General features: G+C 38.4%; 2 protein-coding genes across 2 annotated transcripts; both read left to right on the forward strand.

Moving 5' to 3' along the window:
* Positions 1-19,881: 19,881 nt before the first annotated feature.
* On the forward strand, positions 19,882-20,472 carry LOC111876642 (uncharacterized). The gene has a single exon (XM_023873189.2). It carries the CDS (start codon positions 19,882-19,884, stop codon positions 20,470-20,472), a length of 591 nt encoding a protein of 196 aa, XP_023728957.1.
* Positions 20,473-21,559: 1,087 nt separating this feature from the next.
* On the forward strand, positions 21,560-23,956 carry LOC111876712 (uncharacterized). The gene is made up of 5 exons (XM_023873288.3): positions 21,560-21,803; positions 21,877-22,145; positions 22,247-22,340; positions 22,439-22,550; positions 23,598-23,956. The coding sequence occupies exons 1-5, from the start codon at positions 21,665-21,667 to the stop codon at positions 23,767-23,769; spliced, it is 786 nt and encodes a 261-aa protein (XP_023729056.1). The 5' UTR covers positions 21,560-21,664; the 3' UTR covers positions 23,770-23,956.
* The last annotated feature ends 438 nt before the right edge of the window (positions 23,957-24,394 follow it).

The following is a 24,394-nucleotide window of genomic DNA, read 5'->3' on the forward strand; positions in this document are numbered from 1 at the left end:
ATAACTAATTTTTCCGAACACGTCCCTTGCATTCTTGCACTCTAGATTCAAGATTTTTGAATGTGAAGTAGTTGGTGATTTCACACAGTGATTCATGAGACAAACCTATAATCCTAAATGTAGGGTCTATTCATCTTCATTAAGTATTCTGAGTTTTTTTTAAGACCCAAATTGGTGCCACCCACCTCCGCCATAAACACCTACCAGATTCCATCACCAACGTTGGTGATCTCAACTCCAACTTCCCACCATCTATCAAATCAAGATCTTTTTACGGAAAATTACCAACAATTACGGGGAGTTTAACACCAAATGAGCATTTTTCTAAAGACTGTTCTTTGGTTAGATTAGTAGTGTTATCCGTTTTATTCTATTTTGTAATTTGCAATGGAGGACACACATAACTATAGAGAGGATGTTGGAGGAGATAAGGCTAAAATGAGATTAAAACTTGTTATATTGGGTTAAATGACATTTTTAACAGGTTAAACGAGAGTTTATCCCCTTAATATACAAAAAAAGTTAGGTGATCTTTTAAAACAAACATTACAAGTTTGTTGAGCTAATATGACATTTGCCCAATAGAAAAATATAAGGTTGTTTTTGGAAAAGAAAATTAATTAAGGTTTAATTTGAAATATATATATATATATATATATATATATATATTGTCATTTATGATAATAATAATAATAAATAGTGTATATAGACGAAAACGAGAAATGATATAACCATAAGAGTCACAAGTTGTTAGTCGATCATTCCATAACTAGATTATGACTTGCGTAAAACGTGAGTGAACATATAAAAAAATACATATAAAGTTATAACAAATCCGGCATAATAAAAAAAAGATAAAATAACATAAAGAGACTTCATGTTATTGATTATATTGAAATGTCTACAAAAATAAAACAAAAGTCAAAATCCAAAAATAGAGTACCATGTTTTTGTCTTGGTTTGCTGAAGCTCCAGGAGGTTCTTCAGAAGGTTTGCTGATTCACTTTTGTTGCCTGTGTTTGTTGTGATAATGATTGTCAATTCTATATCCACTTCAGTTAGACAAGTCTCATTTATAGTGTACTTTGTTGGTTAGTGTATTGACACATCTTATATTTTCATTTTCTAAAAATTATTAAAAACCAATGTACTTTGAATTTCTCATGGATTATAGAAGTCTACTTTGTATTATAGCATGTTACTTTAAATTTCTTAAAAAAAAGTTGTTTTCTTGATTATTTGATATTAATCACACACAATGTGTGTGAGGCTTATGTTGCCGATTTAAAAAAAAACACACTTTATTTTGTGTATTATGGCATCTGACTTATAGTTTTAGAAACTTATAAAAAAACATTAAAAAATTTAAGTGGATTATAGGTTTCTATTTTTCATTTTTAGAGTAAAAGGAATATGATTTAAATTGTTTTTTTAATTGAGTTACGTCGTTCTCTTTGATTTAAAATGACATCTTATTACTTTAAATTGTCTTAAAACTGTATTGCTTTCAAATTCAAACTTCTAAAACGTTGCAGTCATGTTTTTTGTTGTATTAAGCTATCACACTTTAACATATCATCTTTTGGTCTTATCATGTTGATTTCTATAATTTTGGGAATTTTATGTTTGCAATTTGCAAAAAGTAGCAATGTACTTTAATTTAAGCTTGCAACCAATATAGTAACTCACCTCATTAGAAAAATTTAACATGTGCCCCCACCTATTTTAGCTTCCTCATGGTGAGGTTCACTAGCTGCACTATTCCAATATAGAACAAAAGTGAAAAGACTACATACAAGGTATAATTATTCTTTGGATATTTGAAACCTGGATTAACATTTTTTTTTCCAAATCTTAAGTTTATAGTAGTTATTTAAAAAAAAAAACATTTTCACCATTTATGATTTTTTTCAAAGTTAAGAAATCTTATTTTATTGGACAAAAGGAAAATAGATAAATAATTAAACATTTCATAAAACCCAAAATGTATTTAAATGATCTAACTTCTAACCCAAAAACGAATAGTCTTAAACAAAGTCATCAAAAACCAAACCGAAAAATGAAATAACATGTAAACATAATATGAAATCAATAGTACTCAAATCACCAAACTAATTAAACAAAATCATGAAAATCATATATTATTTTTCTTGCATTAGAATTAACAGATTTAACTTGCCTTCTTCAGAAGTATGATCTGTCATTGATGATGATGATCGTTTGGTTGAGGACAATGTCATCGGATTATCAACATCGTAAACATATTCTAGGTTGTGTTTTAATTCTTCGTGTCCATAAACCTTTTTTTAGTGAATTTGTTGCAGTACTTTTATCAAGATTCGAAGCGAGCGTGACGTTATCACCAGTCAATGAAAGAGTATCCTAAATGTAGAAAAGAAATTGGTATGTCAATCTAAAGGTTAATAATATTTTAAAGTATTTAAAATATTAGATTTAGTTATATTATATTTAAAACCTTCAAATTTAATGTGCCTTGGGATACGAATTCTGCCGAAAAAACATTAAACGAATCGGATTCTAGCGCCTAAATTTGTAATACATAGAAATATGTTAGTTAATCAACTGAAAACTAAAATTTAATAAGTGTATTGTTTATAGTATTCTTCATAAAAGAATTTTACATGTTTGATGTTAATTTTTTTCCAGTTCTTGTATTATCAGTAGTGAACTTTGAGATTGCAAAACCATCAATTTTGTTCTTAAAATTATCATTTGTAATTTGAATTTTGAACGCAAATTTTTTTTATCCAAAACTACATTCAAAGTAGATGGATAAATCTATATATTACCCTCCTAAAAATAAAAAAAATAAAAAAAATGAATGGTTATAAAAAGCAATAGACAAAAAGTAAAAAATAGTTTTATGTAAATGAAGTTAATATTGATAACCTCATTAAGCTTTTGAAGCAACTCTTGTGCGGTTTTTTCCAAAAGTTTCTTTGCGTCACGATCAAATAACGTAAGTGACATCACACTACTAAAGTCTTGTACTCTAATGGTGATTTTGAAACTAAAAGCATTGATATAAACAAATTCAGTAATATAAAATAAGAAAATTTAACCGGAGTGTAACACCCCGACTCTCAGGTATAAAAAAATTTACAGTTTTATTTACATCTTAAAGAGTCTACTTGACGAGTCGGATGCCCTGACTCATCGAGTAGGAACGAAATCAGCTGCGTGTTTTAAGGGGCCAACTCGACGAGTCGGAGGACACGACTCGACGAATTGGAGCTGGTGGATGAAATCCTCATTTCCAGGATATTGCACCCTATTTAAAGGGTACTTAGCCTCCCTTACGACCCCCCTTGAGCCCAGAAACCCTAATTCATGATTACTCTCCATATTTGTGTGTTTTAAGCTTGGAAGGTAGATCTTGTTGCAAAGAGCTTGAAGATCAAGAAGTTTGAGGCAAGGAACGTGTGTGGAACTGAAGTCTACCCCAGTTTAGCATCATTTGAAGGTATCACATCATTACCTTGATCTCCTTCTAGCTAGACCCTTCTATATTTGAGTTTTGGGGCCGTTTTAGCATGTTGGTGTTTCATTTCGGGTGATAAACCAAGATCTGAAGTTGCAGCTTCAAATCTAGGCTCATCTTGGTCCTTATAATCATAAAGTTTCAGCCTTTAGAATGGTAGTGCATTTCCCTTGCCTAGAATCTCTTCTTTAGCTTGGTTTTGACTCTTAAGACCTTGCATGCACGTAAAGTTTGCAACTTTACGTGATAAACATGCCTTGGGAAGCTTGATCTGCAATATGGATCTTTGTAGTAGCTTAAAATTGTCTGGATGGAGAAAGGACTGAAGGGACTCGACGAGTTGCATGGCTAACTCGGCGAGTCCGATGAAGATAGTCGTGCAAGGATTCTGCATGGACTCGACAAGTCAGTTAGGGTTTTCCCGACATTTAGACATGCATGAACTCGGCGAGTTACAGGGAAACTCGACGAGTCAACGGGGGATTTCACGACTTCTCGAGTTTAGGAAGGACTCGACGAGTAGGTGAACTGTACTCGACAAGTCGGGTCAACATGGACTGTTGACCTTGACCATTGACTGGGAATTTGACCAAGGGTTGACTGGTTGATTTATGGGGTATTTTGGTAAATTGGAAATTCATTGGAATGATCCTATGGTAAATATAGATGGTGGAATTCATGGTCGTGGTTCGAGAGTTTGAGATCATCACTTCGATTCTACAGTTGAGAGGTGAGTTTTGCTCACTATACTCAAGGGTCTAAGGCACCAAGGTCGGCCTTTTGGATTGCTATACTGATATGTTATATGCTCGAGTATTGTTATGATCCATTAGATCAGTATCGTGGTGGATAGGACGTTATATAATGTTACGATCTGTTAGATCAGTATCCTGGTAGATAGGATGTTATATTTTGTTATGATATGTTAGATCAGTATCCTGGTAGATAGGATGTTATATGTTGCTATGATCTGTTAGATCGGTTTGTCTGTCTATAGACTATTATGTGATTAGCCGATATATGTGCACATGTTTGATTGGTGGTTGAGGCTTATCTACTTTGTGCGAAAGCCAATAGACTTGGGCATTCCAACCCAATGGTTGTGGGTCGTGAGTATTCCATCCCGAAGATGATTGGACACGTAGTATGTGGGAATTCCAACTTTTTGGTTGTGGGCCTGGGGTATTCCATCCCAAGGATGATTGGACCCATAGTATGTTGGCATTCTAACTAGATGGTTGATGGCCCTGGGTATTCCAACCCAATGGTTGACTGGACCCATAGTATGTTGTTCGTGATTATATGTACATTGTTGTGTGTATGAGTATTTTAGGGGAACTCACTAAGCTTTGGGCTTACAGTTTCAGTTTTGGTTTCAAATACCTCAGATGATCGTAGGAAGGGAAAGGCGTGATCATACAACTCCTCACATTTTATGACTTTGTTTCTGAGTGTAACGCCCCGATTCTTAGGTATTGATTTATGTTGAATCTTTTTGGTCTTTGGGGCTACTCGACTAGTTGGCTGCCCTACTCGTCGAGTAGTAGCGGGATGGTCCACACGCTTTAGTGGCCTACTCTTCGAGTCCAAGAAGGGACTCGACAAGTAGGAGCTGGCAGATGAAACCCTAAATTCCGAGGCATTTCACCCTATTTAAAGGATCATTGGCCTCCCCCAGCCTCCCTTTTATAGCCTCTTGTCTCTCTTTAACCCTAAATCGAGTGTGTGTGTGTGTTTGTGTGTGTGTTCTTTGGAGAGTTTAAGTTTGGAGGAAGGATTTGGGGGATGAGTCACTTGGGAAAACAAGCTAGTTGAAGCAAGAGTTTGTGGGATTCAAGTTCTGCATCAGCAAGCACTCTCTTAAAGGTACTAGATCGTTTTCATCGGCCCATTTTCTCCTAAACCCCTTTGTACATGAGGTTTTAAGAAAGGTTTCTCGTGCTTAAGCCAAGATCTGAAGTTGTAACTTCAGATCTGGACTCCCCTTGGCTTCTAGATTCATAAAGTCATCAGTTTTGCCTAGTATGAGCTTTCCCTCAAGGATGTGACCTCATTGCAAGCTTAGTTTTGTCATTTTAGTGTCTTAAAGCCTTGCATGCACGTAAAGTTTGCAACTTTACGTGATAAACATGCCTAAGGAAGTTGGATCTGCAATTTGGGGCCTTGGCATGGCTTAAAAAGTGTCTGCATGGTTAAAGGGTTGAAGGGACTCGGCGAGTCGCATAGTCGACTCGACGAGTCATATGAAAATGGTCATGAACCCGACGAGTTGGATGAACAACTCGGCGAGTACGATGAAGATTGCCGTAGACTCGACGAGTTGTATGAACAACTCGACGAGTCGGTTAAGGATTCCCCAATTGATGGATGCGTGTGAACTTGTCGAGTTGCAAGAAGGAAACTCGACGAGTGACCTTAGAGTTTCGATCACGAACCTTAGGAACTCGACGAGTCACTTTGGTGACTCGGCGAGTGGACGAGTATCTCAAGGAAATCGGTGAGTAGCTGAGGATACTCGACGAGTTAGGGTCAACATGGACTGTTGACCTTGACTGTTGACTTTTACTTTGACCAGGGTTTGACTAGTTGACTTATGGGGTACCTTGAAAGGTTGAAAACTTACGAGTATGGTTATATTATGATAATAGGTGGTGGAGTTCGTGGCAATGATCCGAGAGTTGGAGATTATCTATCGAGACGACATTTGCAAGGTGAGTTATCCTCACTATGCTAAGGGGTCTAAGGCACCAAGGCCGGCCCATTGGATATGCTATCCTTGCAATGTTAGTAGGTTGACTATGAAGTTAGTGTTGCATGCTAGTGTTTATGCCAGTTAGGTAGATCTGTAGGACTACCTATGTTGTTACATGATTATCTGCATGCTCAGTGGTTATGTTATACGTTGATATGTTGTGGGATGGGTTTAGGTGAGACTGCTCCGTGCGGTAAACCAACATACCCGGGAGCATTCCAGTTACGAGCTGAAGGAGACTCGTATTGTAGGCTCGATGGCAAGCCAGATGTGAGCTGTGGGCCGAAAGCAATCCAAACTCACACTGTGGTCCCGGGGAGGGGTAATTCAGTCTGTAAAGTTGTGGACCCATTACATGATGTTCAGTTTGTTATGTGGATTGTATGTGTATCGGTATTTTGGGGGAACTCACTCAGCTTTCGGGCTTACAGTTTCAGTTTATTGTTTCAGGTACATCAGGGGATTGTGGCAAGGCGAAGGCGTGATCATACCGCTCCTTGTTTGGATGATTTTGTTCGGGGATACTCTGATATAAAATACTTTTGGAAACTTGTTTTGTAATAACTATTAAATTTGGAATGCATTTTAAAAGCTTAAAATTTGCTTGATTTTTATGGGTGTTACACTGAGATACTTTTATATGGAACTATTTTGAAAACATATTTGTAATGATTAATGGTTTTGAAATGTTTTAAAAAGTTTTAAGTTGGCTTGAATTTTATGGTTGTTACTAGTTGGTATCAGAGCCTTGGTTTGAGTGAATTTGAGGAACACTCGTGTGCATCCAATCTCAAATCAAGGAAATATTTTCAAAATGATTTTTAAATGGTTTTCAAAATAAGTAAAGGAGGATGCAGAGTGTACAATAAATTGGAGCCAGTAAGTAGACCCCAAAATACCATGCAGTTATTTGATTATGCGATATGTTAGAACAACATGCTAGTACGAGGCTAGGGATATTCAGGAATTGCATGATAGAATTGCCTGATTGTATGATGCCTGATTGCCTAGGGTTTCCTTATATGAGATTGGCATCATTATTGTAGTTGCTTAGTGTATGCATCACAGTTGTACATAATTAAGATCTTATAGCCTGGGAATGTTTGATTCAACTTTATTTCCTATTCCTTGTTTGGTTGTGGGCTTAGAGTAGGACTGAGTATTCGGATGTAGATAGGGTCCAACGTTATGTATGACTAGCATACACTAGTGTAGCAGGGTTGGTGGAAGTTTCAAGGCTGGGTTGTGTGAGGCCAGTAGGTCAGTTATGAGATAGTTAGCTATCCTCTAGGAGTAAGGATTCAGCAACCACCATGTATATGTGTATTGTTAGGGTGTTGTGGTGATACTTGAGACAAATATGGGTAGGTGTGGAAGGTAGTATGGGCCCGTACTACTGAAAGCATAGGACCCATATGCGTAGCAAGGAAGTCACAACTCTTAGGGTTTAGTTGGGAGTTGGTTCCCTGTTATTTCAGCAGATTATCTGATATCTTCCTGGTGTATTTTTCAGTATGGTGGTTACGAGGCTTTTTGTGACTGGATCCGGATCAGGATCAGGGCAGGGCAATCAGGGTGCCCCGACAGCACCCGAGATTATCGCCCAGGATGGGCCGGTGTTGATAGGGGATCGCGTCAGGGAGATCATCCGCGATGAGTTTGTTGAGATTGTCTGGGGTCATATTCCGAAGATGTTTGGGTCTATTAAGACCGCCATGATGGAGTATTTTGATGACAGATATGCAGCCCTAGCTGAGACGGCTACCGCAGCAGCTACATCTGCTATAATAGCGGTAGGGGAGGAGCCAGTCTAGGATTCCAGTACCATGACTTCGATAACACGAAGCCCTCGAATTTCATGGGACTCAGGATCCGATCATATCCATGAGGTGGCTGTCTGATGTGGAGGGATGTTTCTTCACGTGCTCAAGTCCTATTGACCAAAAGGTCAGATGTGCCCTAAACTTGCTGACGTCTGGGGCAAAGGGTTGGTGGAGATTGATGACGGGGTCGTATTTGGATAACCAGAGAGCTGCGGTTACTTGGGAACAGTTCAGAGATATTTTTCACGCTCGTATATCCTATAGGTTGAGTGCGAGTGGTTGTCACAGGACTTCTTGGATCTGATACATGGTACGGAGTCGGTGACGGAGATCACCCACATGTTTACCGATAGGGCGATGTTTTGCTTGGAGTTTGCTTCTGAGCAGGCTCAGATGACACATTATCTGAGCATGCTCAAGACTGACATCCATCAGTTTGTTGCCACCCAACGATGTGATACACCGCTAGAGTTACAGGAGGCTGCTAGGCGGCGTGAATTGGAGATTAAGCTGCAGTTGAGGGAGCGGCGACAAGCCCCGGCACAGTCACAGCTGGCGCTGAAGCGGTCTAAGATCGCTGATACCAGATTTAAGGGACAACCAGGTCGCACTTGTGGGAAGTGAGAAAAGGCTCATTCGGGGATTTTCCGATCAGGGAGCGGGTTCCACAAATATGGCAAGTAGGGTCATCTGGCCAGGGATTCCAGGTAGCAGAATCCAGCTCCCGAAGTCAAACTTTGTTACCATTGTGAGCAAGTGGGCCATATAAAGGCCAAGTGTCCCCTACTAGCCGCCAAGCCGGCGCACGCTCCCGCGTCGGCTACACTGAGGATTACTGACGGGAGGTAAGGTAGAGCGGAGCCCCTAAGGGCTCAGGGGCGTGCCTTCCAGCTCATAGCAGAGGAGGCCAGAGCGGCACCAGATGTGGTTGCTGGTATGTTTCTATCCCTTATCTTACTGATTATATATGTTTTATGCTCATCTATTTGTACTTGTGATTAGGTACGTTTTTAGTGAACTCCTTGCCTGCATTGGTTTTATTTGACTAGGGGGCGAGTCGGCCGTTTGTGTCTCAGACGTTTAGTAGGGAGTTCAGTGTACCAGTAGGAGAGCTAGAGTGTCCGTTGCGAGTCTCCATCGCCAACGAACACGAAGTTTCTGCTTCTTCAGTTTATCGGGGATGTGTGTTGGAGATCTTCGGGGTGTCTTTCCCGATAGACTTGATTCCAATTCCCATGGGGTGTGTGTGTGTGTGATCGTGGGTATGGACTGGCTTAGTCTCTTTGGTGCCATGATCGACTGCGAGGGTCAGCGAGTGGTGGTTCGAACCCCAAGTGGGGGAGAACTGATTGTCTATGGCGAGGGTACCAGACTGGGATCAGGGTTTTGTTCAGCTGCCAGGGCTCGGAAATACATTCAGCACAGGTGTGCGGGTTTTTAGCGTATGTGGTGGATACGCGGTTCAGGGAGTTTGCTGACGTATTTTTGGAGGAGTTTCCCGGAGTGCCTCCGGAGATGCAGGTTGATTTTAGGATCGACCTAGTGCCAGGTGTGGCTCCTATCGCCAAGGCGCCGTACCCGTTGGCACCACCAGAGATGCAGGATTTGTCATCACAGCTACAGAAAATGTTGGGCAAGCAGTTCATTCGTTCGAGCAGTTCCCCGTGGGGAGCGCCGATACTCTTCGTCAGGAAGACGGATGGTTCGCACCGGATGTGCATTAATTACCGGGAGTTGAACAAGTTGACGGTGAAGAACCGTTATCCACTCCCCAGGATAAATGATATTTTTGATCATTTGCAGGGTGCATCTTGGTTTTCCAAGATAGACTTGAGGTCTGGGTATCATTAGGTCAGGGTTAGAGAGTAGGACGTGGAAAAGACCGCGTTTCGGACTCATTATGGACATTATGAGTTCGTGGTGATGCCATTTGGGCTCACCAACGTGCCAGTAGTATTTATGGACCTGATGAATTGGGTCTGTAGACTGATGCTTGATTGCTCGATCATCGTGTTTATAGATGATATCTTGGTATATTCCAAGACCCGAGAGCAGCATGAGGAGCATCTACGGGAGCTATTGGGAATTTTGAGGCGGGAGCGGATTTATGCTAAGTTATTAAAGTGTGAGTTTTGGTTACGAGAGGTTCAGTTATTGGACACCTCGTTAACCAGGAGGGGATTTTGGTCGATCCGACCAAAATCGAGGCGGTTATGCAGTGGGAGGTTCTGAAGTCTTCCTCTGATATCAGGAGTTTTCTGGGATTAGCAGGGTACTACCGGAGATTCATACATGATTTATCCAAGATTGCAGTACCCCTCACTCATCTGACGAGGAAGGGGTGGATTTCCAGTGGGGGCCTGAGCAGTAGAGGGCATTTGAGACCCTCCGACAGCATCCATCACAGGACTAGGGGCGGTCCTCATGCATAGAGGACGGGTGATAGCCTACGCGTCGTGGTAGCTGAAGTCACATGAGACGAGATACCCTACTCATGATCTGGAGCTGGGGGCGGTAGTATTCGCCCTCAAGATTTGGAGGCATTACCTTTATAGGTCTGTTGTACCATATACACAGACCACAAGAGCCTGAGACACATCATGGATCAGTCGAACCTGAACATGAGGCAGCACAAGTGGCTAGATGTAGTTAAGGACTACGACTGTGAGTTCCTTTACCACCCAAGTAAGGCGAACGTGGTGGCGGACACTCTGAGCCGCAAGTCAGTTGGGTCTTCCACCCCAGTGACATGTATAAGGATATCGATGGATTCTCCACTCGTGAGTTTGATTAGAGATGCTTAGGTTGAGGGCATGCGACTAGAGAACTGGAAAGTGGAGAGGATTAGAGGTGAGAACACCCAGTTTATGCGGGATAGTCGGGGATTGTTGACTCAATGCGGTCGGGTATGAGTTCCGATATCTGGTGGGGTCAGACAGACTATATTGGAGGAGGCTCATAAGTCTCACTTCTCTATTCACCTGGGGGCCACCAAGATATACCGGGACTTGCGATTGAGTTACTAGTGGCCGTTCATGAAGCAAGAAATCCCTTGGTATGTCAAAAGGTGCTTGACCTGCAGGATGGTAAAGGCCGAGCACCAGAGGCCGCACGACAAATTGCAGCTTCTGGAGATTCCCATGTGGAAATGGGATCAGATCACGATGGACTTCATCACCAAGCTGTCGAGAACGGCGAAGGGGTTCAATGCTATTTGGGTCATCATGGATCGTTTGACAAAAAGTGCTCATTTCCTGCCCATCCGGGAGAGTTCATCAGCCGAGAAGCTGGCCGATACGCGAGATTGTTGCTCGTCACGGGGTTCCGGTCTTTATCGTCTCAGATCATGATGTTCGATTTACCTCTCGATTTTGGCAGAAGTTCCACGAGGAACTAGGTACTTGGCTACAATTTAGTACATCCTATCATCCCCAGAGGGACGACCAGAGCGAGCGGACCATACAAAATCTCGAGGATATGTTGAGGGCCTATGTCATTGACTTTGGTGGGAGCTTGGACTCTTACCTACCCCTTGCAGAGTTCTCCTACAACAACAACTTTCAATCCAGTGTTGGTGCCCCACTTCATGAGCTGTTGTATGGAAGGAGATGCCGCACCCCAGTCTGTTGGGGTGAGTTGGGACACAAGGTGATGGTTTGCACCGAGGTAGTCCTGGAGACTATCGAGATGATTCAGCAGATTAGACAGCGGTTGCAGATAGCACAGATTTGGCAGAAGAGCTACGCTGACCGGCGCCGATATGAGTTGGAGTTTCAGGTCGGTGACATGGTACTCTTGAAGGTCTCACCCTGGAAGGGTGTGATTCGCTTTAGGAAGAGGGGGAAATTGGATCCCCAATACATTGGGCTATTCAGGGTCATTGCCAGGGTTGGCAAGGTGGCGTATAGACTATAGCTACTGGAGGAGCTTAGTCATATCCATAACACTTTCCACGTATCCCAGCTGTGGAAGTACATATTAGATGAGATAGTAGTAGTGTCCATGGAGGACATACAGGTCGACGAGCGCCTGAATTATATAGAGAGACCAGTGGTCGTACTGGAGAGGAAGGTGAAGGTTCGGTGGAACAAGGAGATACCTTTGGTAAAGGTACAGTGGGAGCACCGAAGAGGGTCTGAGTAGACATGGGATCCAGAGTTGTTCACCGAAGCGGAATTCGAGGACGAAGTCTAGTTCAAGTGGGGGAGAATTGTAACACCCAGACTCTCAGGTATAAACAATTTACAGTCTTATTTACATCTTAAAGGTTCTACTCGACTAGTCGAATTCCCTGACTCGTCGAGTAGGAACGAAATCAGCTGTGTGTTTTAAGTGGCCAACTCAACGAGTCGGAAGACACGACTCGACGAGTTGGATCTGGTGGATGAAACCTTAATTTTCGGGGTATTGCAACCTATTTAAAGGGTCATTAGTCTCCTTTGGCCTCCCTTACAGCCCCCTTGAGCCCAAAAACCCTAATTCGTGTTTACTCTCCATATTTGTGTGTTTTAAGCTTGGAAGGTAGATCTTGTTGCAAGGAACTTGAAGATCAAGAAGTTTGAGGCAAGGAACGTGTGTGGATCTGAAGTCTACCCTAGTTTAGCATCATTTGAAGGTATCAAGTCGTTACCTTGATCTCCTTCTATCTAGCCCCTTCTATATTTGAATTTTGGGGCCATTTTAGTATGTTGGTGTTTCATTTCGGGTGATGAACCAAGATCTGAAGTTGCAACTTGTAACGCCCGTAGATCCAAGCTAGTCAATTTAGAGATAATAGGGGTCGAAAACGACTTTTTGACAAAAGATTATTTAGAATAAATAATCTTAACCAAGTTTTAGAATATGTCTCAAGGGTTCCGTACATATAAAGAGCGCCGAAATCCGAGTTATAACGAAGAAGTTATGGTTCGTCGAAGTTTTTCGGCAAAACGGGCAGGGCACCGAGAGACGTAAAATAATGAATTTACGATAGAAGACTTTTTGGCCTTATTAATATAAACCAAAGTTGTAGTATACGTTAAATCGAGAACATCCATAAAAAGAACGCCCAAATCTGATTTCGTATGAAGAAGTTATGATTTTTCTACGATTCGGCTTAGTAGTGCACGACCCGAAACTCGAATTTTAGTTCGAGCGGTTTTTGGCTTTTGCGACCAAAATGAGAGTTTAAGATCTCATTAATAGGAACTCAACGGTAAAAAGACAGACGAAAACGGAGTCCGTATGAAGGAGTTACAATTTCTTCGCAATCATTTAACACTCTAAATCCTCCTACTATTAAATTTAATATCAGTCAAGATCTAGCCGACAGAGTCTAAATGAAAGTTGTATATCCCGTTTTTACCTACGCGTGGATATAAAGAACGTTGGAAATGGAGCTCGTATGCGAAAGTGATGAAATTTTGAAAATCGATTGATTTTCACCCTATTACTTGGAGCCCAAGCTCACTCACGACGTGAACATCAAGAGATTCACGACGTGAACCTTCCTCCAGCCCCTATAAATAAGTGGTGAGGCCTCCATTCATTCTCAAACCTTCCTACTTCTTCCTCTCTCTCTCTCTAGAACCTCTCTCTAGCCCCCGAAACCCCCCGAAAAGCCTTGGGAATCTCCCTAGCACGAGGCGGAAGCCCCGAAGTGCCCAACGGCTCCGAGAAGAAGAGCCTTTCGGCTCGGGAACGCTGCTCCAGCGGAGCCCGATTTTCTATAAAACCCGCTATAAGTGAGCTACGCCTACGTAATTTTTAATGTATCTTTTATTTAATTAAAGTAACGTTATTAGGAACTTATAATAATTATTTGGGCTATTATTATGAGTTACATAGTGTTGTTTAACGCTTATAATAATAATAATAATAGCTAGACTATTAATTAGCCTCGGTGAATATTAGACTAAACACTAGTGGTAATGGTAATGATACTAGGTTTTGTCGAAGGAAATTGTTTTAAGAAGTAACGAAGTGTTATCCGAGTGCCGAGTCACCACCTTAACAAGTGAGTGCATAATTGCTTTCATCTTACACATAAATATGAAGTATTTTATATAAACTACGTGCTATGTGTGCATATTATCTGAATACTTGTTGTCTATGATGGATGAACGTTTTTATACATGTTTTAAATGATTTAAACTGTATACGTATTTTATATATGCAAATATGTTGGGTATGACATGGGTAGATGAATGATGAGAGATAAAAGATGATGTGAGTAAACATAGGCAGCTATAGACTTAGTGCCTAATAAATAACATCGGCAGCTATGGACTCAGTGCCTTGGACAAACACTGGTAGCTATGGACTTAGTACCTGTTAGGAATTGGTAGCTATGGTCTTAGTACCTACTAGATAAACACTGGTAGCTATGGACTTAGTACATGTTAGGAATTGGTAGCTATGGACTTAGTACCTACTAGATAAACACTGGTAGCTATGGATTTAGTACCCATTGAATAAACTATAACAGCTATGGAATTAGTGCTTTACGAACGAGCATTGGCAGTTATGGATTTAGTGCCAGTCCTATAACTCTGGAAGCAAGGGACTTCGGAATAAACGAATGTAGGATAGATGACTCTTAGGATCGATCCTTAAGAGTAAAGAAGATAATGGGGATGGGTAATTGGGTTGATTGTTTGATTGTTTAAACATAATAATTATATTATTATGGGTTGAAAACCCTATGTACTCACCAGGTTTCCCAACCTGACCCACTCAGCTTATTTATATCACAGGTGTTGACATGAAGTCACATTACATTGAGAGATTAAGGAGATATAAATCACTAGTGATAATGAATGTAAGTTCTGTTTATGCTTATGTTTCTGTATTGACGATGACATCCCAAATGTTTTGAAATGAATGAAAATACTTTTCTTTGGAAATGCTTTGATAACGTATTTATCATGTTTTACTGGGAACAAATTCCGCAACATTTTTACTAAAAGAGGTACTCTGATTTTTATAAAGCATAAACACAATCGGTCTTTTCTGGCCGTGAAAATGGGGATGTCACACAACTTCAGATCTAGGCTCATCTTAGTCCTTATAATCCTAAAGTTTCAGCCTTTAGCATGGTAGTGCATTTCCCTTGCCTAGAATCTCTTCTTTAGCTTGGTTTTGACTCTTAAGACCTTGCATGCACGTAAAGTTTTCAACTTTACGTGATAAACATACCTTGGGAAGCTTGATCTGCAATATGGAGCTTTGTAGTAACTTAAAATCATCTGGATGGAGAAAGGACTGAAGGGACTCGACGAGTTGCATGGCCAACTCGGCGAATCCGATGAAGATTATCGTGCAATGATTTCTGCATGGACTCGGCGAGTCAGTAGGATGACTCGGCAAGTCAGTTAGGGTTTTCCCGACATGTGGACATGCATGAACTCGATGAGTTGCAGGGAAACTCGACAAGTCAACGGGGGATTTCACGACTTCTCGATTTTAGGAAGGACTCGACGAGTCGGTGAACTGCACTCGATAAGTCGGGTCAACATGGACTGTTAACCTTGACCATTAACTGGGACTTTGACAAAGGGTTGACTAGTTGACTTCTAGGTATTTTGGTAAATTGGAAATTTATGGAAATGGTCCTATGGTAAATATAGGTGGTGGAGTTCGTAGCCGTGGTTCGAGAGTTTGAGATCATCACTTCAATTCTACAGTTGAGAGGTGAGTTTTCCTTACTATACTCAAGGGTCTAAGGCACCAAGGCTGACCCTTTTAGATTGCTATCCTGATATCTTATATGCTCGAGTATTGTTATGATCCGTTAGATCAGTATCCTAGTGGATAAGATGTTATATGCTGTTTGATCTGTTAAATCAGCATCCTGGTAGATAGGATGTTATATGCTGTTATGATCCGTTAGATCAGTATCCTGGTAGATGGGATGTTATATGTTGCTATGATCTGTTAGATTGGTCTGTCTGTCTATAGACTGTTATGTGATTAGTTGATATATGTGCACATGTTTGATTGGTGGTTGAGGCCTATCTGCTTCGTGCGAAATCCAATAGACCTGGGCATTCCAACCCAATGGTTGTGGGCCGTGAGTATTCCATCCCGAGGATGATTGGACTCGTAGTATGTGGGCATTCCAACCTGTTGGTTGTGGGCATGGGGTATTCCATCCCGAGGATGATTGAACCCATAGTATGTTGACATTCCAACCGGATGGTTGAGGGCCTAGGGTATTCCAACCCGATGGTTGATTGGACCCATAGTATGGTGTTCGTGATTATATTTATATTGTTGTGTGTATGAGTATTTTGGGGGAACTCACTAAGCTTTGGGCTTACAGTTTTAGTTTTGGTTTCAGATACCTCAGATGATCGTGGGAAGGCAAAGACGTGATCGTACAGCTCCTCACATTTTATGACTTTGTTTCTAGGATACTCTGATATAGAACTATTTTGAAAACAGATTTGTAATGATTAATGATTTTGAAATGTATTGAAAAGTTTTAAATTGGCTTGAATTGTATGGTTGTTACATGGAGATTATAATAATATGAATAAAAGAATTATTGAAAACCTTTAAACAACAAATATATCTTTGTTCATGCAAGTTGAAGCGTAACAATAAAAAAACTTCTTTATCTTGCTTTTGGTCCTCATGCATTAAAACAATTTTTATGGCTTTCTACTGACATTAAGTATAAGCCGAATAGTTTCATTCCGCATCAGTACACACATGTTTAATTATATCGACAACAATCAATGGTTTTTCTGAGAAATATTCATGTAATTTTAAATTATATGATAAAAAAGTAAAATAAAATACGAGGGTAAAAATAATCCAAAAACTATTTGACATAACTTATATTTAATAAATGAAAATTAAGTATATATAAACCCATCTATTTGTTGGAGATCAACAATAGCATGAGAATCAAACTTATGAATGAAATCGTCATTTTTAGAGTAGAGGATGGGGGACGAAGCGTTGCTACAATTAATAGATGTGTTATGAGCCGTGTTTTTGTTTGTGAAAAAACTAATGATTGTTAAAGACATGTGACTCAACCAAGTAATATGGACCAGGTAAAATAGGCAAAACATGAACAATTCAAAATCATAAGGTCGAGTGAATAAAGTGTGATTTAATAAAAAAAGTAATGGAGTAGAAAATTTTGTTTTATTTACTATATTAATAAAATGTATATAATTGTTTAATTATTTTTTCAAAGATCAACATATATATAGTAATAACATAAAAACTTAATAATTTTTTTTTATTAAAATCTACATATAAAATAAGTATTTGTTTATTCATGTATCCATATTTTTATAAAAAAATCAATTAATAAATATTTACATTTAAAAAACGTAACAATCAAAAGAAGATATTTGTTTATATTGTATAGTGCCTCAATGCAATGATGCTACCAACACCATAGAAATTTTTAAGGTGTCCCGGTCAATATTCTGTCGACAATCTTGTTTAAGAAAGAAAAAAGGTTTTAGAAATATATTTATCCACTTAATTAAGACAAAAAAAGACCAAGTTGTTAACCATATAACAATTAACAAAGAACATCAAAGAGAAATTATTGAGCATGTAGTTACAGGCACTACAAATGTTAAGAACCACATAACATATATCAAAAAAAGAGTAAACCATATAACAAACCATCAACTATTATGAAAACGAAGTATGAAGGGGATAAAGATCTACATTATGTGAGTTTTGAAAACTAATAACCAATTGTTTATGTCTTTTTTGGGATTGGCTATCTATTAAGTATACTTCTGTATCTTCTCGCTAAGAATGCATACAAACTATTCGTTAATATGCCATTGATGATTTAGAATTTGTGTTGGACTTTAAACTTCTCCTAACCATGAAATATGCTCATATGAACTATATTTATCACCTTTATGTAGGAAATAAGCAAAATCGGAATCACTAATCTATCACAGAAAGCACCTAACCTTTGACGCAATGCTTTGCTAAGCTTTAAACTTTATTATCCTGAAAAAGAAAGCATATCGTTGAATTGAGATGGAGATTTAGTGACACAAAAAGAGATATGTGTTCCACAAAGATGGAACCTATCAAGCTAAGTTTGATGAGTTTTGGACTATAGAGAAAGAGAATGAACAGAATAATCTTCTATCTCCTAATCAAAAGGGTAGTTTCTGGTTTTCATGTTAGGTTCTCTTTCAGAAGGAGTTGACTCCAAGTGATGTGGGTAAGCTTAATAGATTGGTTATACCTAAGAAGTATGTTGTTCGATATTTTCCTCACGTGTTTGATAATGAGTCAAAAGTTGTTTAATAAGTGCAAAAGCCCCAGGAAACTTTCCATGGATGAAAATAACCTTCCAAGAGGCACTCACCAGCATAAAATTTTCTATTAACATGACCAAGTAGGACAAATGTAATGAAATCAAATATTTAAACTGACAGTAAAAATATACTTCTTTGAGGCATTTAATCGAACACCATATATGCATTCCAACATGAGCAATGTTTCGAACATTAGAATAACATGACAATTTAACCAAAGAATGGAAAAAGATAAGAGTAACATATAAATTGTGCACATAAACAATAAACAGATGACTTGCAAAAGAATTTATCATTAAATCAAAAGGCTTTGTTAACTTGATGTAGATGGTGGCTTATTGGACTGTGATGATGTAGAGTATTCGAATATGATGTTACAAACAAAATCTTTTAAGAAAATGTGATAACAGATGAATGATATTATACTTATACATAATTTATAAACCAAAATTGGAAAGAATATCAATCTTTAATTTGAAATTCTATACATTAGCTGTGAATAAATTTCAAATATGAAATGTACCTTCATATTACGTGAATTAAAAACGGAATGTAAAAATCTTTTAAGAACATGTTATAACAGATGAATGATATTATATTTATACTTAATTTTAAAAACCGCTACATCATCATAATAACCACGATCTCAAATAGCAGCATGTGACCGCTATTTAAATTTTGACCGCGATAACTACATAGTTGATACATGCCTCACTTTTGTTATGTGTTCATAATTTCAGCTAACATGTGGCATAACATAAAGATGTTAGACGAGATGGTATGAGCATTGTGGCGTGCTCGTTGTGCTGAGGTGACACGCCTTAACGACGTCGTGACAGGGGAACACCGCCCCTTACTCGTTTTTGCTCGTCGAGATTGGATTTCGTTGGCATCACGACTGGATGAAACGCATAAAATTTAAACTTTTTTCAACGTTCCTTTGGCAACGGTATAAAAAAGTTAACTATTAAAAAAAATCATTTACCCTATAAATACCTACCATTTTATAAAAAATTTCACACAATTTCTCTTCTTCTCTCTACATACTTTCAATTATCTTAAAAAAAAATATGGACCCTTTCGACTCGTCCGGTGATTCAGATGACGGTATTTTCTTCAGGATGGTATATCATTATTACATTACCGACCTGCTACAACCAGACCCAACCCCACTACTAACAAGACGTGTGATGTTAAACATAAATCGCGAGGAGGGACACAAACATCTATATCACGATTACTTTGCGGATAATTGTGTATACGGGGCGAAGGACTTCAAAAGAAGATTTTGTTTGAGTAAGAATGTGTTCCTACGGATCGCTAACGCCTTGGAAAGCCGGTATCGTTTTTTACTATACTTTTATACAAAATAAATAAAAATCTAGTACATGTTTCTTTAATTTTACAACATACGCAATATATTTTAAACTGTAGTTAATTTATGTTTATGTATGAATTTTTTCAATTGAAATATGATGCTAGAGGTAGACGAGGGTTTACAATGTTGTAGAAATGTGTTGCGGCCATTCGTTTGATGGCTATGGGGGAGTCAGCCGACACCATGGAAGACTATATGAGAATGTCCGAAGAACCGCAAGGGAGAGTTTGTATACATCGTCAAGGGGTGTTGTTGAAACATTTGGAGACGTGTATTTACGGAAACCGTCGTTGCATGATTTGCAAGAATTGTATGCGGCGCATGAAAAACGCCATGGGTTTCCCGGAATGATCGGAAGCATTGATTGCACACACTGGAAATGGAAAAATTGTCCGGTAGCATTGAAAGGGCAATACGTAAGTGGTCATCACGGATCACCTTCGTTGGTTTTAGAGGCTGTTGCTTCTCAAGATTTATGGATTTGGCATGCATTTTTTGAGGTTGCGGGTTCCAACAACGACGTCAACGTTCTTGATCGGTTGCCAATATTCGACGATCTTTTGAATGGAAAGGCCCCGGATGCTCCTTTCACGGTGAATGGAAACGAATACAAATATGAGTATTACCTTACAGATGGAATATATCCTCAGTATTCCACATTCGTGAAGGCATTCCGCCACCCAGTTGAAGAACAAAACAAATCTTTTAAGAGAAGACAAGAATGAGCACGTAAGGATGTGGAACGTGCTTTTGGAGTACTGAAGGCAAAGTGGCATATAGTTGAACATGCAACACGACCATTGGATTTAGAAACTCTACGATATATAATGTATGCATGTATCATAATGCATAACATGGTTGTAGAAGATAAATGACGAAATATTGCACATTATATCTCAACGGAGCCCAGACTCGTTCAGTTTCAGCCAGGAACATCAGAGTAGATTCATCGAGTTGTTGACATTCAGAACGTAAATAAACACAGACAACTTCGAGAGGACTTGGCGGATTATATATTCTATGGTAACAATAACGATAACGAATAGCGTTTAGTTTTTTTTTTAAAAAAATGTTTTTTTAACGAATAGCGTTGTATTTTTTTTTTTTGGAATTTAGATGTTATGTGTAATTTAATTTCTATGTTAATTTTAATCTTTAAAAATTGTTTTTATGATATGTTATTTATAATTTTTAAACATTATATTTTATTTATTTATGTTATATTTAAAAAATATTTGTCTAAATTCAAAAAAAAATTCGAAAAAAAATTATAAAATGGAAAAAAATTGATGTTATAACAAGATAAAACATGATGATCATTTCCTAATTTGTTGTTATAATAGCATTGGTGATGTGGTATGTGAGATGACACCAAAATGATATTAGATGATTAAATCTAGTTGTCCACACCCAATGCTCTTAACAAATCACAAAATTATATAAAATAATAATAATAATAACCGCACTCATTTACACATTTTCGCACAGTGTGAAACCTTCTAGTTTAGTGATTGTAATTGGTATGTTTGGAATCGTAATCCTTTTGATATTTTGTAATTTGTTTTTCTGACCAGCCTTGTTTCTTTAAAAGGTGGTATTAATATTTTTCCTCAGTTTAAAAAAAAAAAAAGAAAAAGAAGAAATAAGTGAAAAGAATATTAAAAATCGATAATGACATGTTTTAAAAGAATTTGAGAGAAAGGTCCAATAAGGTCACTTTAATTGAGTCAAGACCCAATAGGTTGGCTTGGCTGCAGATAAGCCGAAACATGATGACGACCCTTGGGCGTAGTTTATTATTATTTTATTTATTCTACTGACACACCTTCTTCCCTCTCCATATGCATCCCTGCAGAGTGCAGAGGCAGCTCAACCATTTATTTAATCTTTGCCACCCTCACATCCTCCTCATCATCAATGATGCGTAGCGTTACAAGCTCCACCTCTGCCAGAGGCATCGCCGCCATTGTCGGCGTTGGTCCCAATCTCGGCCGTTCCGTCGCTCGGAAGTTTGCTCACGAAGGATACACCGTCGCTATCCTCGCCAGAGACCTAGGTAATTATCTTTCTCTAATCAGCTACCTAACTCCTCTTATGTTGTTTCAGTAGTCATTGAGATAAATTTACAGCGAGATTATCGAGATTTGCCGACGAAATAGCGAGGGAGGAGAAAGCGCAGGTGTTTGCGATTCGAATCGATTGCTCCGATACACAGAGCGTGAGAGAAGCATTCGAAGGCGTTCTCTCATTAGGTTTTGTGGAGGTTTTGGTGTACAACGCTTACCAACCAATTCCGTGGCAATACGGTGGCCCTTCAAGTTTCTCCGACATTCGTATCGATTCTTTTCAAAAATCCCTAGCCGTTTCTTCCGTCGGAGCTTTCCACTGTGCTCAACAGGTTCATACTTTACTTTTCACTCTCCTTTTTGACATTTTTTTTTTGTAATAGTTATATTGAATTTTCACACACAAACTGTGCGTTCTCCTTCTTCTCCATAGGTGTTGCCTGGTATGGTAGAAAGAGGAAGAGGGACCATTCTGTTCACCGGTTGTGCGGCTTCCTTATCCGGCATCGCCGGATTCTCTGAATTATGTGCGCATTTGTCTCTTCATAACTATAAAATCTTTATTTTCCTTTACTTTTTAAACACAAATTGTATCAACAGTGTTCTTCTTTCACAATGTTACAAGGTTGTGGCAAGTTTGCTTTGAGAGGATTATCTCAATGTCTGGCTAAAGAATTTAATCCACGTGGCGTACACATTGCGCATGTCATCATCGACGGACTAATTGGTGCATCTCGGTATTCTTATTTCCTTTTTTATTTTATATTCTTCACATATTCTTTCACATATCATTAGAAGATATCCAACTGTCGAATAGGACTTGGTGTCTTTAAAATAAAGGGATAAAAGGAATTTTTCCCCCTTTTGATCGTAGATTCTTCTTTGTTGAGATCCTTTTTCTACTTTCTAATGCTACATATATAGTCAACTCGTTGTCACTCATCGTCACATACGTGTTTTCCTTTTTCTCTTTAATTACTCTATCCTGATTCCTGAGTAGTGAGTAGTGAGTACAAGGCCATAGACACGAGTCGCGAGCTAGTTTTGTATTTTCAGATATAGTTTAAAAGACCACTATTGTCATAGTTAACATTTGTTAGTTTGTATGAGCTACATATTATAATAAGACCAAAAATAGTATATTCTTTATGCTCCACTTTACACAACTAAGACCCATTTGCGTACATAATGGTTACGTGTTAGTTCTTTTATCATTCGTTCATCTTTGCATGTACTTTCACTCTTTAATCAACCATGATTGTTACGTAGCTTCCATAATAATATCTTATAAAAAGTTAATACTCGTGGGTAAAAATGATTAAACGAAGGATACTTATTGCTTATACATACACTTCATTAAACATAGGTCCACAAGTCAGATCATATTACTATTGTCCCATCAGCTAGAATTAATCAAATGATTGGAGCATTGATGGGTTATATGTACATTTCATATTAACCTGTTTTGTTTCCTACATTAATTATTGTGTTTCCATGATAATTGATCAATCACATGCATGAAAAAAAAATTAGACATGGGTAGATGTCGGTATTAGAATTAGCTTCTTCTTCTTTTTTTTTTTTTTAAATTTAAATCAAAAACATATTCTATTTTACTCGTAAACAATATAATTTGTCAATAATGATACTTGAACCCATAATCTATGGTCGCATGACTATTTTCAGTAACAACCAATACCGTTATGCCACAAGGCCTTTGATGATTAAAGTTAGGTATGTAATTACGCAATGATAAAGATAATGATGGGAGTGTGGTTTTGTAGTGCATCAACAATGCCACAAAGATCGTTAGTCGGAGAACAACAGGGTGTAGGCGGGGACGGATCCATGGACCCTGACTCGGTGGCTCAAACCTACTGGTATTTGCACATTCAACCCCGCGGTGCATGGACCCAAGAAATAGACGTCCGTACACCGAACCCAAGATTCTTCTAAAAAATTGCAACAACATAAATCAACAACTATACCTCTATCTCAGAAAGTCGTTGCAACAACATAAACACAATTTATATATATTGTTTATTGTATCTTTAAAATTTGTGTTTTTGTGTTTATTTATATGTGAAGTCATAAGGTGATGGTATTATTGATACATAGGAAGAAGTTATTCTAGATTCAATTATTGGTAAGGGCATCTGCAATACATTGAATTTCATAGAGTTCAATGGATTGTCACATTATTTTTCTACAATTCATACAACTCTATTATTTTTTTTTTTCTGCGATGCATTGAACTCTATAAAATTCAATAGAATATTACAAAATATAACTTATAGTAAATATTTATGAATTAATAAACTTTTCTTTTTCTCATTAAACTCTAAATCCATTGAATATCAAAGTGACATCTTACAATGATAGAGTTTCATCCACTGAATGTCACATAGATTTGTCACCTCATTCAACTTTCTTATTGAACTCATTATTATGAATTCTCTAATCTAAAACTTTCAAATAGTTGTGTAAACTATATGAATGCTCTAATCTAAAACTTTCAAATAGTTGTTTAAACTATTTTGTACAACTACAATTAATGATTTGATTATTTTAACTCATGAGA

The sequence above is a fragment of the Lactuca sativa genome, chromosome 2 (genome assembly GCF_002870075.4).
Source record: "Lactuca sativa cultivar Salinas chromosome 2, Lsat_Salinas_v11, whole genome shotgun sequence".
In the NCBI taxonomy this organism is placed as follows: domain Eukaryota; kingdom Viridiplantae; phylum Streptophyta; class Magnoliopsida; order Asterales; family Asteraceae; genus Lactuca; species Lactuca sativa.

Coding starts and splice junctions, on each gene's coding strand:
- LOC111876642 (XM_023873189.2), top strand. CDS start 19,882: ATGTGTTGCGGCCATTCGTTTGATGGCTATGGGGGAGTCAGCCGACAC.
- LOC111876712 (XM_023873288.3), top strand. CDS start 21,665: ATGATGCGTAGCGTTACAAGCTCCACCTCTGCCAGAGGCATCGCCGCC. Junction 22,341..22,438: donor CGCCGGATTCTCTGAATTAT/GTGCGCATTTGT, acceptor CAATGTTACAAG/GTTGTGGCAAGTTTGCTTTG. Junction 22,551..23,597: donor GGACTAATTGGTGCATCTCG/GTATTCTTATTT, acceptor GTGGTTTTGTAG/TGCATCAACAATGCCACAAA.